Source organism: Frankliniella occidentalis, unplaced genomic scaffold (genome assembly GCF_000697945.3).
Source record: "Frankliniella occidentalis isolate FOCC.00 unplaced genomic scaffold, Focc_3.1 Scaffold44, whole genome shotgun sequence".
Taxonomy (NCBI): Eukaryota; Metazoa; Arthropoda; class Insecta; order Thysanoptera; family Thripidae; genus Frankliniella; species Frankliniella occidentalis.
The window spans coordinates 1,163,110-1,181,293 of record NW_026267174.1 but is presented as its reverse complement, the minus strand read 5'-3'; the positions used below and the strand labels follow the sequence as shown (position 1 = coordinate 1,181,293).

The window sequence follows — 18,184 nt, the reverse complement described above, 5'->3', positions numbered from 1 at the left end:
GGGCTGCAACGTCCGGTAGGCGGCGGGGCAGGGCGGGGTGAGGTAGAGAGGAGGGCAAGGTGACGCCATCCGCCCGAGCGACAGGCTCGGCGACAGCATCCCGTCAGCGGTGCGCCGGTGCGACGGCGTCCTGACCCTGGACGTGACCAGGACCAAACGACGTCATCGTGGTCGATTTTATTTTTTCGGAGGGGTGGGGGTGTGCGGCAGTTTAAATGTGCTCCACGTGAGGTGTGGCTTTCCGAGCTGGTGCAGTGCCCCCTTCCCCCTCTTCCCTGGGCGCCACGCCCCACCACGCCCTACCTGGCCTCGTTTCTCAATCCGGAGGAGCGAAGTCGGCGCAGCGGCCACAGCAGCCCTTAAGCCGCGCTGACCTGGACCTGCGCGCAGCAGTGGCCTTGAGCCCTGCGCCCCTCCGTGCCCCCTGGCGCCCCACCCCGCCTCACCCCACCATGCCCTGCCCCACCATGCCGTGCCCCGCCACGCTAATGCTACTCACTGATGAGAGGCGCCGGGGAGGACCGCTTGGATATTCCATGTACACACTAAAAATATTCCAAAAATATTCTTAAATATATTTAAGATATTCCACCAAAATATTTCCTGACATTTCAAGAATATAACAGCTCATTCCAAAAGTATTACAGATATTCCAAATATTCCAAAAGTAGGCTATTCAAGATATTCCCAAAATATTCTAGATATTCGACAAATATTCCCAATATTCAATGTTTACCGAAGATGTAACTGGTCGACCCCTCGGCGTGCTGTCCCGGCTGGCTGTTTGTCAATGACATCTCCTGAAATGGAGCAGCTCTGATAAAAGCTTCAGGTGAATCGCACTATAACGTTCCCTTTTTAGGGACAGAATTCTCCTTTCACATTTAGAATGTAGCGCCTGCTGGGTAGGCAAGTGGTCGCCCTGCAGTACATCTTATTTGAGCGGGTGGCCTATCGCACGCTGCTGCAGGGGCTCCGTGTGCCCGGCACCTGACCGCACCTTATACCACATATTCTCACGTTCTCCGGAATGGATTGATATGCGCAAACGGAAACAATATCAGATTACGCATGCAGTTTATCGCAAAGTCTCGTCGTCCTTTGTGTGAATGGCTGGCTACCGACTTTCTCTAGATATCGTGAAACGACCTATAACAGAGCCTTTAAAATTACAATTGTAATTTCTTCCCGTAGCCTTAATTTTAACAGTGTAATTCTTTTCTTTTCTCAGGTAAGTGCCCTTTGCTTGCTACTAGAGGAGGTGGTGAGTATGCTCAACAGCGGCTGCAGCACTGGGAGCCCCTTCGTTAGGAGTCGTTCCAAACACACCACAGTGACTATGGCTTTCTGCCCCTCCCCACTCGGCCCCTGCGGTGGCGCACCCCGCGCACCTTACTGCTCGTATGCCTCTGAGCGTCATTATTGCAGCTCAAAACGACGTTTGGCGTTGGGGCCGAGTGAATGTGCGCGCGAGATTCAAAATAGACAGTGCGCCACCTGCTCCGCTGCAGTCACGACCTCCTGCATCACCTCCAGACCCCGCCCTCGTGGGAAAGCTCCACCTCGTGCAGCATTTTACGAGTCCGCCCTGCCAAGCCGCGGTGCGAGCAGATGGGCTGCAAAGCGGCTGCAGGTGGCTGCAACAAGCGGCTGCTAGCAGGTGGTGATGCTGGTGGTGGCGGCGCTAGTGCTACTGCCGCTCTGGATGATGGGCGCGGCTCCGTCCCGCCGCCCCGTCCAAATACCACACAAGCAGCCACAGTGAGCGTCCCCCTGGCGTATCTCTCGTTACATTTGGAGCTCCGCCCCGCCCCACCGCGCTACGCTCGCCACGCTCCGCCACGCCCCACTGCGCGCGCGGCGGGGCACTTGCGGCGCTTTTGCAGTGCAAGTGCGGCGGTAATAAGGAAGCTCTAATGAGCGCAGTGGGTTGGCCTGCCTGCCCGGCCTAGCCCGGCCGGACTGCTGGCGCGCCCCGCCGCGCCGCGCCGCGCCGCGCTTGCATGTGGCCGGCCCTCACCAGCACGTCACCCAACGATCCAAATCGCGTTGCGACACTCTGCGCTTCGCGCCGCGCCGCCGCCGTCGCCCTCCTCATCCACATCGCCACCAGAGGTGCCGGAGGTGTCATCGCCTGGCCCGGCTCGGGCAGATGGTGAACGTGGCGCAGGGGTATTAGGGTCAGATGATGTCCCCGCCGCAGAAGGGGCACCCGGAAAATGAAATCCTCGAAAGAGAGCAAGAAACCTGGAGTGAAGGAAACGTTTACTGAAACACTTCCAAATGTTTACCTTTACAGTCCAAACAGAGAAAATTTGTTAGGAAAACAGTAACTATTGAACCCACGTTGTCAACCGTCAACCCCAAACGCCTTCCCCCCCCCCCAACCTAAAAAAAGGTTAGAATAAGGGCAAAAATTACCATGCTTTGGAATAATGGCAAAATTTCTTGATTAAATGAATCTGTTGCTTTGTGTGTGTGTGGGGGGGGGGAAGGGGTGTCTACACCAACGAGAGAGCTCGCGGGAGAGGGCATCGGTGTCGTCTCCAAGGGCGCGAGTGGCGCCGCGACGTCCTAGGCGGTCGGCGTCGCGGGTGGACCAGATCATGTCGCTCATCGACATGCGAGTGGCCGTCGTGTCGTGGCTTGGCGCGTGGCGCGGCGTGGCGACCGCGAGCGTGAAGCAATGGACTCCGTGAGGCCAGGCGGTCGACGCGGCGAGATGTGGAGGTGGCTGGAGCAACGGTCGCTCTCTGCCTCCCGCTCGCTCTCTCCCTCTCTATCCCGGTGCAACTTTGTGCCCTGCTTGCGCCGGGCGAGGCCGCAGCCCGCCCGGTAGGTGCGCTAGTTGTGCTGCGTGCCCCGCGGGCGTCTAGGACGTGCTGCAAGGACTGACGCCGCCCCTCATCCTCTCTCTCTCTCTACCTGCTCTCCCTGTCCTGCCAAACCCACACCGTCACGCGAAGTGCATCGCACTGCACTGCTATATTCATTGGGGACGAGCTTCACATTTGAAAGAAAAGGAAAATACAGCACCTGACGCTATGATGGGGTGGCTTGAAATTATGTTGGGGATGAAGTCGGTTTGTCTCTTTTGGGTAACCAAAAAGAACCTCGGTATAGTTACATTTTTCCCACTAGCTCGAACTTTCTCGATCGAATGCGCTCGCGTCGTTTTTTTCTTTGCGTCCGGGCTCAAACGTAATTTTTATTAGCTATATTTGATGGCTGAATCGGTCGGGATCACTGCTGCCTGCATCGGTCGAACCTGGGTGCGACTGAGATGCTCCTGTCAGCTTGTCAGCCATACCTGCATCTCTCTGGTACTTCTCGCATTTCCCACGGTCCTGGCCCAACCTGACCCTTGCTGCCAAGCAGGCCCGCGAAGAAGATTCTTCGGCACAGCGTTACATCAGTTTTGGGTGCAAACGCTCTGCTTTTGCTCTGCTTTTGCTCCCATTATGAAATCTTTCCCGAATAAGGCAATTTGAGTGGCCCTAGTCTGGTGCGCTGTGTTGTCCGGCAGCTACCTGCCAGTCCTAGAAGCGTCATTGCATAACCGACTTTTGAAACGGACTGCATCTCAAGCAGGAAGCTGGCGGGGTGCGATTGTGAGAACGGGACTAAACTCACCCACAGATGAGCCACTTCTAATTATTAACGTGTTTTTTCCATTCGTTTTCACCTTTTTTGTTTTTAGGGTTCAACTTTGAGGGTGTACATGTTTCATGCAATTGTGCGTATTTTGGTCGGCAGGGACGAAAAAAGGAGTAGACTGGCGTTTTCATTTTTGTAAAAACAAACAACTTATATTTATTTTTCTAATTTTTTTGTGGTCTTTTTGGCATGATTGTGGTGATGGGAATGGACATGATGACGATGGACATGAAAGTATCACAGGTTGTAAGTCATTGGCTAGGCTACGGCGACAGCTCATTCCCAGCCGTGGCTCTCCTCGTGGTGGCTCTCCTCGTGGTGCTCGGGCTCGTGGTGCTCGGGCTCGTGGTGCTCCTCGTGGTGCTCCTCGTGGTGCTCCTCGTGCTTGATGTGCACGGGCACGCGCACCTCCTTTATCACCTTGACGGGGTAGGGCTGTGGCACGGGCACCTTGACGTGCACCTTGACTGGGTAGTGGACCACCTTCTCGACCGGGTAGGGGACGGTCTTCTCGACGTGGTAGGGCACGGGCTTGTCGACGTGGATGGGCACTGGCCTGTCTACGTGCACCTTGACGGGGTAGGGGATCTTCTTCTCGACCGGGTAGGGGACGATCTTCTCCACCTTGACGTGGTACGGCCTGGGAACTTCGACGGGCACCTTGACGGGGTAGTGGACAATCTTCTCGACGGGCACGGGAATGTGCTTGGTGACGTAGACGGGGTAGGGCTTGGGGACGTGGATGGCACGGGGCACGTCATAGGGCACCTTGACGGGGTAGGGGATCTTCTTCTCGTGGTGCACGGGGTAGGGCTGGGGCACGTGCACCTTCACGGGGTAGGGCACCTTCTTCTCGATGTGCACGGGGTAAGGCTTGGGTACGTGCACGGGGTACGGCCTGTCGACGTGGACCTTGACGGGCACGTGCACGTGCTTGACCTGGTGCACGGGGTAGGGCACCTTCTTGGTGATGACCTTGGTGACGACCTTTTCGTGGTGCTCGTGCTCCTCGACGTGCGGCTCCGGGTGGTGCTCGTGGTGCTCCTCCTGGTGTTCCTCGTGGCCACCGTAGTCCCCGCCGCCGCCGCTGCTGCTGCCGCCGTACCCGTAGTCACCGCCGCCGCTGGCGCTGTGCCCCAAGTCGAGCCCGCGCTCCTCAGCGTAGCTACCCAGGCCGGGTCCACCCACGTTGTAGCCGTGGCTGCCGCCGCCGTAGCTGGCGCCGTAGCCGCCGCCGTAGCCGCCGCTGTAGCCGTAGCCGAAAGACTCGAAGAGACCGCGCTTGTCCTGCTTCTTGTCCCCGGACGCGGCCGCCTCTGGCTCAGCCTCCTTGGCCTCGACCGCCGCCTCCTTGGTCTCGGCGGCGGGCTTGGCGTCCTCGCCGGCCAGGGCCAGGGCCACCAGCCCCAGCACCACAATCAGTACCTGCAACAAGACAAACGATCGGGTGAGAATGTGTGCCAAGTTAGGGTCAACGCCCCCCGCAGAGAGGTGTGTGGCAGGCTGGCGGATCCCTGGAAACTGGGTTACAATCGAGCTGACTGGGGCAGGAGGATCTAGAACGGGGTGACAATCAACTGACCGGATCGGCCGGTAAACTCGCGGCGCCAGCAAGGCAACGTAACGACCGGCCGGCCCAGCGGTCAATCAGCCATGTGGGGGATTGGGATCAGCATCGGAGGTAAGCAGACAGGGGGGGGGGCATCCGGAGAGGGAAGAACCCACCGTGTAACAGGTATCGTTTGGACGGCCCGGACATAAACTGTGGAGAGAAGCGGTGATGACGGTGGTGACACAATGACCCCCTCCCTCCCTCCCTCAGCAGGACTGGAGCCGCGCCTGGAGCTGGAGCAACGATGGGGAGGCGGTCCAGCAGCGGAAGCGGGTCCTCCCACTCCTCCCTCCCTCCCTCCCTCCTGCCACACACACTCACACACGATTGCCGTCCTGGAAGTCCCTTCCACGCACCGGGACGTGTGCGTGCGACACAGTGTCTGCGCCCCGCGGAGTGGCAGGGAGTTGCGTCAGCCTGGTGTCAGCCCCCGGCCGGGGTGGCCCTGCCCTGCCGTCCCTGCGTCCGTCCTGTAGTGCCCCACTGACGACGAGGAAGACACACCATCAGGGTGCACTCAGAGAGCATGCTACCGGCCTTGAAGACCGTGGGGGCCGCCTTCGCCGCAGCGTTTCCTTGACGGGCACCCTCCCCTTCCCTGCTCCTCTCATCCCTCCCTGTATGGCAGTGAAGCCAACCCGTTTTATTCTTTTGGGGACTGGGGCGGCGATTTCCTTCTTTGATATCGAGATATCGGTGGGTAGGCAGGCGCTCGCGCTGCCGCGATACTTTTACGCAATGGATGCAGAGAGCAGGGGTAACTGAACTGGTTCTGAACGGCAGCGCGGCGCTACGCGATTCGGTTACACACATCGACTACACACGTCCGGCTGCCGGGATGCCTTGCTCGCCCGTCACCACCACCACTGCCGGTCCGCGGACCAGCCTGCCGGACACCAGACCAGGATCTATCCGTACATATCTTTTTCTCACTCTCTCCACCTATCTGTTTCTCTCTCGCAGCCAGTCTACGCTGTTGAAAGAAAAGGGTGCGGGTACCTATATTTAGCAAGCCGTCGTGAGCGAGGGCTTGTAAATTTTCTATGTACGCTGCTCTTGATATGGTTTGCGCCCGCCTTCAGTTGCCACAACAACTGTGTACTGTAATCAGGCGCCCAATCCCCCAGTCGCGTGCGAGTCATGGGGTACGGGCAGCGAGAGGTTTGGGTGGGGCGGGGGGCAGGCCCTGCCCAATTCTGTGGTCAGAGGATGTGGGTCCTCGCCGCACGCACGTATCCTGCCCCGGGTGTTTGGCTAAGGAGAGCGCACACGTGCCGCCGTGCCGTACTTGCAATAACGCGCCTTGTTGTGCCACCCTTCCTCCCTGCAGCAGCAGCAGCAGCAGCAGCAGCAGCTCACAAGCGAGACCAAAGAGAAAGACGACGACGGCGGTGAAGGGTGGGGAGGGAAAAAGTGCATAACAATCAGTCCTGCGCGATGCACACACACACACACTGCATTCGGACCGCTGCACACAAGAGGGGACTGCTGCGTGTCGGACCGGTCGGACAGATAGACGAGGCGGGCGGATGCGACGGTTTGGCGTTACTCGGCGTTACTCCTCGTTACGGTTACGGCGTCACACCTCGTTACGGTTACGGCGTCGCGTCATTACGCCACGGCGATGTGTGTCGCCGTCGCGTCGTTACAAGCGGTAAAGCAACTGAGGTAACTTTGCTGGGCGCCGCCGCGGTTGCTCTGCTCGTTGGCGCCTGCTCCCCCCTGCCTGCCCTGCTGGACGCTGCGGGTCCGGTCGGTCCATCTCTCTCATCTCGCACGCGCCGCTCGGGTCCAGCAGGAAGGATGCTGCCGGGAGGCAGCACGATGCAGATGGATCCGTATCGCAGCAGCTGCTGCTGCCGCGGCTGCTGCTGCACCTCCTCGTGCTGTCCACCCGCGGTGAGCGAATTACGTTTAAGACCGGGAAGGAAAGCAGGAGCAGAAGTAACAACAGCAGCTCCGCGGCGTGCTGCTTGCGATCCGTCCGACTGCTCCAGCTCTTTGCTACCCTGTTAATTTTCTTTTTTTTTTGCACGGTATTTTGTTTTGAAAAATTCAATTAATTACAAAGGGTTGGCCGACATCAAAAAAACACAGCTCAAGTTTTTAGGTTTTGTTTTCCAACAGAAAGTCATACATGAGTCACGTGCATAAGAAAATTCATGTACAACCCTGGCTAATCTGCAGCTCTCTCTCTGCTGTTATCGCGGTGCGGTGCGCGCCTGCTCGCGCCACTCTTCCGGTCGGGCACGTGCCGCGTGTGCACTGCCGAAGATTCGTGGATAAATTGTGCTCATGCGAGAAGTTAGGCATTGTCTTGTTATTGAGTAGAGGAAAAATAACATGGTTTTCCCTGTCCCAATGCTTTAGTCGATCAGGTCGAACTAGAAGTTTCAAACACTGTCCATGATTGAGATCAACAGGAAAGTGCTCGAACTTGTGGTCCAGGACATTCTAATTCGTGTACAACACTGACGCGCCTTAAATATTTTCGCGAGGTCTGGCGTTGTTTTGTTTTCTAAATCATTGGGATGATGATCCCGCCACGGCCCCCTGCGTGTGCCGCGCTGCGCTCGGTAATTACCCCCTACTTCTGCGGCTCCTCCCCATGACGTTTTCGTTTCCGTTCGAGTGCTCCTCTCCCGGGAGCGTGACGCCCATGTGCACACTTCCGCCCGGTCATCTCCCAAGAGAGAGAGAGAGAGAGAGAGAGAGAGAGAGAGAGAGAGAAGGGGGAGAGAGTGGTAGAGGTGCAGCAGTGACCATTCTAAGCCGCCATGAGGAAGACAGGTCAGGGTGCCGGCTGCCTTTGAGCCTGGTATCTAAGCTGTGCTTGGCCAGTCGCCCGATGACCCCCTCTCTCCTTCACTCTCACCCTCTCTATCTCTCTCTGTCTCTGCGGCTCTTTATCTCTCCCTCTCTCCCATTAAGGAGCGTCCGCTGCGCAGGCAGTTCTACGCGTGCGCGGCTACTGGTCTGTCACGATGTGCCTCTGCACTTCTCCGCACTCCCCCCCCCCCCTCTCTCTCTCTTGAATTTGTGCCCATCTATCGTTCTTCCATAAATGCAAGCAAATAAGAAAATCAGAAAAAAATCACTAATGGGAATCGAATATCGAATATATCGATTATAGATAAAAAAGTACTCTGAGTTTGAAGCAACATCGGCAAATCCGTTGTTCGTTGGGTTTTTTTGTTTTATTTTTTAAAAGTTATTTCGTAAGTTTTATCACACTATGACCGAGACTATGACATAAATGAGCGGAACGGAACGTTAAGGATATCACGGAAGCAACACTTGATCTCTGCCGCTGCCCCCTCCCCTCTCTTTTTTCTCTCTCTCCGTCCCGCACATTCCGGGATGGACTCAACAGGAACCACGGGGGCGTGGCGTGTCGAGGCGCGCGCCTTCCTCCTCGCCATGTAGTGCGCTCCGCTTCCCCGTGTGCGCCCGCCAGGGAATGCCTACCCTGCAAAGTAACGCCATTACCCTCACACCCAAGCCCCTCCAAAAAAGCGGTGGCAAAAACTAGTCGAGGCATCGAAATTTTTGCGAGCCGACATTACGTTCACGCGAATACCCGAACAGAAAAAAAAAATGTTTGATGCTATACCTCCGGAAATGTTTCTGTGCACCCGCAGCAGTGAGAGGTTGACTTCCTCTTGGCGACAACCTGGCTGGCCGACTTTAGCATAATCACGACCCATGACGCGACGCATGCCACGCCACGCTTGTCTGTTCGAGATGCAGCGCCCGGAGTGAACACACGCGGTACTGTCATCCTCCTCTCATTCTTATGTGCCAAGCCTCGTAAAACGTTGCTCGTTTTATAAAAACGCATGTCTGGCCCCAAAATAGCTCGTGGATAAAGAAAGGAGTCGTTAGTTTAATATCACGTGTCTTTTGAAAAGATACAAATGATCCTGACTTTTATACTTTGACAATGTAATTGTCCAGGTTAGGCTACCAATGTGGAACACACGCCTGCCTGACCAGCGCTGGCCGACCACCGCGGTTTTGTTAGTTCGTTACGACGTCCCAGTTTATTATGATCAACCCCGAGCGGTAACTACACCTGCCGGCTGGACCACAAGGGGCACAAGGTACTAGAGTCTCGGCGGGGCGAGGAGGCAGGCGGGCGGGGTGGGGTGCTCCAGGAAGTCCATATACAGGGTGGGGGCGCATATGGACTGCTCTTGTTATCAACACTTGTCATTTCAAATGAAAGTAAGCGTCAATGGGAAGTTTAGAGCTAGTGCAAAACTATTAAACAACAAACAAATGGCGTTTTGACTTATTATAAGGAGCTGCTGAGTCCACACTGGAAATGCAAGTGTGTGAATGTCGCTCACCTGCAGGTGAGCGACATTCACACACTTGCATTTCCACTGCATCAAATTATTTATAACTTCCAAAACAAACCAGCAAAAGTCAAATAAATTAGCACTTGCACGAAAAATAAACAGGTAAAATTTCAGAACGAATTCGAAAGAGTTTTTGCGTACTTCGTCACTCTATAACACAGCCACTGACCACAGCACAAAATATTCACTCACGTCTCACGTCACGATCATCACAATTCACTGAACCCCACTGCACACTTTTAAAAAAAAGACCGAAAGAAGTAGAAATCCTCTGGCGATGTGTAATCCTTTTTTTGAGGCGACTCACCTTAGTGTTCATTTCTGTGAGCGCGTGTGATCCCAGCAGCCCAGAGGAGCCGACTGATGGCCCCCCGACGGCCGCCTGTGCTCTTATACGCCTCCCCCCTAGAGGGCTCCGCGCGGGCCCCGCTGCCCCCCCTGGCGGCCGACCGAGCGCCCCCCGGAGACCGCGCCCCACCCCGCCCCCCGCCCCGCCACTCTCCGCCAATTCACACCGCCAAAACAAGCCACCGCCACCATGACCACCTTAACCTCCTCCGCCCCCGCCCGCAGTCCCGGTTCCTCTTAGCTGGCAGGGCACAGCACTGCAACCACCGTGCGAGTTAGGCTGTGCGTAGATGGGGATGATCACTATTAAGGGCCCGAGTAATCTGATAGACTAGTGCGACCCCGATGTTCCACATTGGACCAATATGATAACCCCATTTACAGCAAAGGGATCATCCAGAAAGTACGTCCGCCATTCGCCGTTCCGGACCTGCCAAGTTCAGTCTCTGCTAGAACTCATAGCGCCTGTTAGGAAGGCAACATCTGGTCTGCAGTGTATGCGTGTACTGCGGGGTGGCCTACCCTGAGTCTTGCAGGCGCCCAGCTCCCGTAATTAGGCAAATGCATCTGAGGAAAATGGACGTACTTTCTGGACGATCCCAAAGAATCCTACGTCTTCTCTCCTCTACACTCCTTGTTGTATTCATTGTGGTTTAAAAAGAAGACTAGTGATCGCCTGGTAAAAGTAATTGCTAAAAATTCCTAAAAGCACCGTGCAACGGCGGCTTTCCGCGCTGCTACCTCATTACCGGGTCCAAGAGCGCGCCGGCCGCCTGCCAGGCCCGGCCTGCCGGCGGGAAGATGCCGCAAACCTCGCCAAAAAATTCTTTCAAAATACTGCGCCTTGTTTTTTGCAATGCGTTTAAAGCCGTTCCTTTGCTTTGACTCTCACTTTCCTTTCCTACGGAATCAAACGCTGAAAAATTTTAAGCAGATGATAAATTCGACAATGTTCTACCACCCACAGTAAAAATATTTAAAATGGCGTGTAAGCTAGTTTGAACTCTCGTGCTGAAGAATTGTGAAGAAAGCCCTTTCAATCAAATTTAAAAAATTGTCTGAAAAAGGATATGTGTTAAGTGTCATGTTATGGGGCTATACGCTTTTAAACTTAACGTGGTGTGGGCGGGCCGGCGCCTTCTTGTCACTTGACCCACATCGAGGACTCCACGTGCTAGGCGAGCCTGTACTTCCCAGAACGGGGATATGCGGCCGGCATCGCTATGATGAAGTTGGCCAGGCGCCTGCTGCTGCTGCTGCTACTGGAGCATGCTAGCGGCTGCTCTCAATGATGGAAACGATTCAGAAAGGAGAGGAAAAAAAATCTGCGTGGTTATTTTTTTTTTAGGGTTTAATAATACATTGAAAGGAGCTTTTCCGCAGCTGCGACGCAGTTTTCTTTGCCCGTGCCCCGCGTTTAAGTCTCCGTGCAGGCCGCGGTGGGGCCGGCTTTAGCGGTGCGCTGGGAACCGGCGAGGGTGCGCCTGCCTTCGTCTGTCTGTCCAGCTGACTTGGCTGTGCTATGCGCGGCGGGACCGGACGCGGCAGAGCACTGCGACCACACGCCCAGGGTGGCGGTGGTGCCAAGGCCAAGGGAAGCGGGCTCTAGGACGGTTTTTTCGCCCGCACGGCGTGGGTATGGTTAAGAAATAGCCATCAATCAGGGCGTTATCGACGGCCGGGTGAAAGGCAGAAACACACGCTCTGCTGTAGGCTGCGCGGAGAACCATCAGGGAGACCAACGTGACCGCACCCCGAGGGGCTGGCTGGCTGCCGCATCCTCGTGCCCTACGGGTCCTCCTAAAGGGTGTATGACCTGGATCTCCCACTCCTCCGCCTCCTCCTGGCGCGACACGGTGTGTTCGAGGGCCCATTGTGTTCCCCACAATGCTAACAGCCAGCAGCAGCAGCAGCAGCAGCAGGCAGTGCACCGCCACCACCAGGAGCTCCGCCCGAGGCCCCCGTGGAGGCCCCCCTCTCCCCCTCGCCGTGGCAGATTTTTGACAGCAGTTGTTGCCTCCAGAGACTGACTTTCCGGCTTCACTGGCTGGCGGCAGTCATTGCAAGCGCCGCCGCCGCCGTCTTATCTGGCGCGCGCGGCGCCGCGGCGGTCACGTTGCGATAATACGCTACATTCAGCCGCGCGCGTGGGGATCTTGTATCTGATCGGCTCGGCCCGGCTCGGCCGGCGCGTGCGCGTGGCCGCCCTGGCCCGAGCGCAATGAGCACCACCAAGTACCACCTCATTGCGTCCAAATGGTCGGTAACGACTGCTCCCTTTTCCGCTTGCATGTGGCGGGGCGCGTGCTGGGCGGGCGGGGAGGCCTCTGGCGAACGCGATATTCGGGGTGGTGCTAATAGAGAGAGGGGGAGAGGAAGGGGGGAGTGACGGAGAGAGGACAGAATCTTGGTAGACGCGTGAAGTGGCTCTGAATGGCTCTCGCGCCTCGAGAGAGTAATGTTGTCATGTCATGAGCTTTTGCAGCCAATTTGGAGGTCCTCCCTTCCTCTCCTTCGCTCCTTTCCCCCCACTCTTCTTATCCGGCCCTCTTCTCCGGCCGGAGCACGCAGCTTTGCGACATGGAGAGCCATGGGCGCCAACCTGGCTGCCGGCGGCGGCGCGACGGGGCCTGCGCTTGCTGCATGGAAGCGCCGAGTCAGCACAAAAGCTTGTAAGAGTGAGAGAGAGACTTCATCTCAAGGTGTGTCCTGGGGATGCTGATGTCGCGGTCGGTGACCTTCGTGCGTCAAGCGTTCACTGTTCACGAATATGCACGACCTCTTCTAACGAAACGCATGGATGTAGTATACGTATCCTTTTAAGTCGCGTGTAACCCATGGTTCTTGAATTTCGGCCAATCATTTATTTTGAGTGGCTTTAGTCAAAGCAGCTGTGGCTTTTTTCGAGGTAGGCTAGCCCGAAGCCCGCCGCCCAGATAATTCCGGTACCGCACCTCACCTAGGAATTTAGTTAAAATTACCTGTACCTAATACCCTAAAACGTCCCATGTGGTGGAAAGTACCACTTCACCAAGTTTCAACTCTCAGGAACCATTTGCACGGTAGGGACCGCTTAACTTTCCCACTATTACCTACCGCGAAGAAAAAAAGGGTAGCTTAAAACACCACTTGTTTAGGTACTTAAATAGATATTTTATCACACTACACTCCTGTGGACGGGGTTGGGCCGGCAGCACCCGTTGCACCTCAATGTGCCGAGTTGTGAAGCCGCCCGGCCCGGGACGGGACCTTGTTGCGACAACAATCATGACTGAGGCCCGTCCCCCTTCCCCTGGTGCCGGGCGGGGCAGTAGTGGGGGCGCCGGCAGGCACGGCCGGTGATGACTGAAAAGTGAGTGAGATGACAGATATGACGGCGGCGGTGTGGACACCCTTGGGGACCTCCCTGCGAGGGAGGCACCCACCCGCGGCTCGGACGGGGTCCAGTTGATCAGCCGACGGGGACACACCGCGCTCCGTTCGCCCCTCCCCAGCACGCTGTCTTCATTAGGGAAGTCCGCTAGCGGAGCTGCAGGCTGCAGGTGCAATTTGGCAGCGTCCGTCTGTGGCAGCCGCCATTGGTGGCTTGTGTTGGTGGTGGGGTGAGGACGCAGTGGCCTGAGGGGGAGGGGCGCGAGGACGGTGCCCGCATAGCAAAGGGGGGCCTCCCAACCCTGCTGAAAGTGTCAACAGGGCGGAAAGCGTTCCGCGTGTCCCAACAGTATCGCTGAGCATCTCCTTCACGCCACGCGGCGTCAACGCAGCGCGTCTGGAGATCGGGAAACGCCATCTCCCCTCTCGACGACAGTGCAGAGGAGGGTGATCTTGATCTCATTCAGGGACCATCTCTACGTCATCTCTCCCTTTGGAGTCTGCTCCCGCCAGCTGACTAATGCCATGCTAGTCCTCCCTCCTATCGGCTCTCATACATTCTTCCTTTCCTCCACCCTCCGCCTGATATAGAAAGCGAATGGATGGCGCGGGAAAAATAATTCCTTCCCTTTTTGAAGGAAATCACTGACCGTTATAATAATTATTTGTTGAAACAGCAGCGCCATAGTAATACTGTAGTTTTGCAACAACCGTTGCGTGCGATAGTCGCCCCCCCTTTCTCTCTCTCTTGGTCTTGTTCCGGCATAAGGGACCCCGCGCGCTGCTTCGGCCGCACTGTGCGTGCAGGGCGCCTCGCCTGGGCAAGGTCGCGCCCAGACTAGTGCTGCCGGATTTCAATTTATTACAAAAATGATCGTTTTCCCCCTTGGGCATACTCGTATTTGAAGGGGCAGTGGGCAATAGTAGTTTCCAGGACGAAAATTATAATATGTAGCACATACTGATCACGGAAATCGGACACACACTCTTTTTTTCTGTATCGGTGTGCACAGCTAATCAGTTGCCTGCGCTATGTCCACATTCCCGTGGCGACCGCCCCGGCCGGCCGCGGCGTCCTGTCCTGCCGGCCGGCGTGTTGCAGGCGGGAGGACTGAGGACGGTAGCAGGCAGCGGTAGCAGGAGTGTGTCGTTGTTGTGACCTAATGGCATTCCTGCTGCTCATTCTCTTTACGAGCAGGTCGGGGCGGGGCGTGGTGTGGCATAATTAAGAACACCGCTGCTCTCCGCGTTAGCCGCGCGGTTCAAAGTTTGTTAATACGGTGGTTTATGCCGATGTCCGGGAGCTCTGTGCGCTTCACTAAAGCGATAAAAGATAATAAGAAAAGCAATATTTCTGGGTCGTTGAAAAGTATTGAAGCAGTTTTTTGCTTAGTTTTCTCGTAGCCCACATCCGTGTTGTAAGCTAGTTTGCAAGTGCAGGGCTAATAAACCAATGTCGGCCAACGTATCTATTCTTTTTGAGGACGACAAAGTATGCGCAACTGGCGCTTAACACTCGAGTTGCCCCTCTCCCAGTAGTACAAGCTGTATACCGTTTTATGTGCTGCCGTCCTTATTTTTCCTCAAGTACAATGTAAAACTTTTTTTTTTGTAGCGAATAACACGAGTAATTCTGCTGCAAAAAATATAATTGCAATATTTTAGGGTACAAATTTTGCAACCATGGTCAAATTAACATTCTTGACTGTCAAGAACAATGGAATATCGGATGACTCTCGCACCTCTCACGCAGCCCGGGTGGAGCGGTTGCTGGAGCGGCGGCTGGAGTCCACGGAAGCGTGTGGGGCCGGCTCGGCCCAGCTTGTGGCCCAGCCGGCTCATTTACTCTGAATCCTCCAGTTTCTCAACGCACCCCCAAAGTGTTCGTGTGTGTGTGTGTTGTGCCACTCGGTTTTATTTCCACTTAAAAGTCGCGGTAGGTGCGCCGCTCTGCTGCACCTTGCTCTATATATCGGTGCGCTCACACGTCTCGTAGGGAAGGAGAAGGGGGGGTGTCTAAAAACACGGTTCTCTAAACGAAGTAAGTTGATGTGACTCGAACGGCGGCATGTCATGTAAACCGGTGTGTGTAACTTACAACTAACTTCAAACTCTGCTGCGTCGTTTGTAAACAGCATGTGTATTCACAGTGCGCGGTGCAGTACACATTTTTTTATTTTTTTTTGCTAGCTTTATTCACTACGCGCTGAGTGGCGCGGCGGGGTGAAAGGTCCACAAACACACACACTCCGCGCGAGTTACTAACTTGCAGAGGCGACCTGGTTTATGAGGTGGAGGGGCGGGGGGCCGGCCGGCCGGCAGCAGCCACCGAGGGGATGGGAACTCAACTCAACTAGAGCGGTCGGACGGGTATCTTGTGTCTGAACTCTGCGTACCGCCAACCCACACACACACACGAGTTGTTGAAAAACGTAGTGTCCCCGGCCAATCGGATCATCGCGATGAGGTGTATGATCCACGCTAGCGCGCCTGTGTTTGTGTGTGCGTGCGTGCGTGCGCTTTTTCCTGAGATAACTAGGCGCCGCGCAGTGCGGCCGCAGCTGCCACTCCTCTCTGGCAAAGCAAACCCCCCTCCCCTCTCCTTACCTCTCAAATTACAGCATCCCCGAGCCGCACACACACAAGCTGGTAACAAAGTATAAGCCTTCCACTTATAGCTGGGCAGGCATTTTTCTGCAAAATCGCTTCCGTACTCCTCGTTAAGTTTTTGTTGTCCTGAAGTATATCTCTCTTCTCATCATCGTCGCGTTGCCCGTCTACGCCTCTCGCCCTCACCAATGCGCTGTGCTCACACAAAAAGAAAGAACTATGCCCCAAAAGATGTACGAAGGAAGAGAAAAGAAGTTATTATTGCAAAAATAATATAAAGTAATAATCGATCACCTCAGTGTGGTGTGCCTGCCCCGCATCGCGCACACGTCCGTCCTGGCAGACCAGACCGCAAGGTTTCGCACGTTTGCGATTTCTCCGCGTGCCGCCGATGTGCAGTCAGCCGCCGGTCGTTCTGCTCCCCTAATCGACTCTGCCAAAATACTTTTCGTAGTCCGTCACACAAATTCGAAACAAACAGAATCTCCTTGTGAGAGTGTGTATCCCCTCGCTTCCCGGTGCACTCTGCGATGCGGTCGATGAGGCGAGCGAGTGTGCGATGCAGATCTCGAGATCTCGTTATTTAAATTCGGCCGGCGAGTGTGCCCCCTTGTGCCCCTGTGGCTCGGCCCGGCGCGCTGGACGTGCCCGAGTTGGGCAACACAACGCTCCCTCCTCACTCTCATAGAGTGTGCAGGAGGCCCTGGAACCTCCCGTCCGTTTGTTGCGTAGGGAGAAGAAGGAAGCCGTCCAAACCAGCACTGGTCCTCCCGGCGGCGGGGTCAACGCAGGCAACGTCGCGTGGAAAAGCTCGCCGCTGCTCTTTATTCGGACGGATCTCTCTCCATCTCTCTCTCTCTCTCTCTCTCTCTCTCTCTCTCTCTCTCTCTCCCCCCCCCCTTTAGTTCGACCACAGGTGCGTTCGTTCGGCGCGGCTCTGGGAGCCCCTGGGAGGTAGGCCGTCCCGCCCAACTTGTGCGTCGAGTGCTCCATCGGGTTGCCTACCTTACGGCGCCTCACAAGCTAAAGGAACTCACTCGGCACGACATCACCCCGCCCGGCAACGCCTGACCGGCGCGTGGGATATAGGTTATTTCTTTTATTATTTCTTGTGCCATAACGACGCGTTTGTTTGTTGCTCGGGGGGGTATATACCCGAGGGTATGTGTTTGTGTCCGTGTCGTTCATTGCCGTCATGACGTTGCTCTCTTTGGTCTGACCCAAGCAGCCGTTTCTGAAGCGTTTTCGTCACATTTCTTTTATTGATGCTCTTGTATATATCCTCATTCGCGCGGCCCCTGTGGGGGTATACACCGTGCACCCACCCGGTACAACACACAGGCGGCCGTTAAAGGCGTTTAACGCCCAGCATAAAGCCCCGGCAGAACAACATGCCACTCTCGTTTACCTGGCGGCCTATCGATGGCTTACGGCCCGCTGTGCGTTGCCTTAGCGGCGGCCGGGAGTAGCCGTTCTGGTTGTTTAGGGGGTTAACGGGTGCCTGATCGGACAGCCGCTGCAGAGTGTGAGGAGATGAACAGGGTGATTTTAAGAAACGAAATAAAATCCTCTCTGCTGTGCTGTTAAAAATAAATTCTCTTTCTCCCTCCCTCCCTCTCTCTATCATCGTATGGCCTTTTCGCAACTATACATATTCTCCCACCGCGCCAGAGGCTTCTCACGTGTGGCGTCGCAAATAGGAAATAAAAACTGCCCCTGTTTTTGTCTTGTTTAGTTTAGTCTTGAGGTCCGGACACAAGCGGGCAGATGCACCCGCGGCTGCAGCGGCTGTGACTTCCCCTTCCCTTCCCGATGGGTTGCGCAATGCGCGCTGCCGGCCCACAGCGGTGCCCAGCGGTCATTAGAAATGAAACTAAACAGCCATGGGAGATCGATTAATTAAAATACAAAGAAAAAGAATTTGTTTTATTGCCGCACGGTTTCGCAGTAGTCCAAGTTGATATCACTTTCCCGGCGCGTATAATTATTCGTCCACTTGTGATGGTATGGCTCGCGGCGATGTCTTATTGATATGGCATCTGAGCTTTTCAACAATGCGGCCGTTCGCCGCACAGAACGGCCATGGGGCTCGACTTCCCCTTCAGCAGCGGAAGAGGCGCAGTAAATATTGAATAATAACGTAGCTGGAGACTGCGTCCATGCGTCTCTGTCGCGTCTGATGGCGTTCGTCCCCTTCTTCTCCGGTCGCACCTATCATAAC

The 18,184-nt window shown here is 55.7% G+C and overlaps 2 protein-coding genes across 4 annotated transcripts in view; one reads left to right on the top strand and one right to left on the bottom strand.

The window, feature by feature from the left end:
- LOC127749308 (mantle protein-like) overlaps positions 1–10,004 on the bottom strand; it is a 16,779-nt gene extending 6,775 nt beyond the window's left edge. The window contains exons 1-2 of one of the 3 annotated variants that reach the window (XM_052266969.1): positions 9,941–10,004; positions 4,078–5,082 (exon numbers count right to left, since the gene is read on the bottom strand). In XM_052266969.1, the coding sequence (XP_052122929.1) occupies positions 4,078–5,082; positions 9,941–9,952 (1,017 nt within the window). In that variant the 5' untranslated portion in view covers positions 9,953–10,004. Of the gene's footprint in view, positions 1–3,781; positions 5,083–9,940 lie in introns of those variants that run through there. The other 2 variants (XM_052266970.1, XM_052266968.1) reach the window with 2 other exon arrangements.
- The window catches only part of LOC113212059 (angiotensin-converting enzyme-like), a 98,098-nt gene that overhangs the window by 74,801 nt on the left and 5,113 nt on the right, over positions 1–18,184 (top strand). The window lies entirely within an intron of this gene.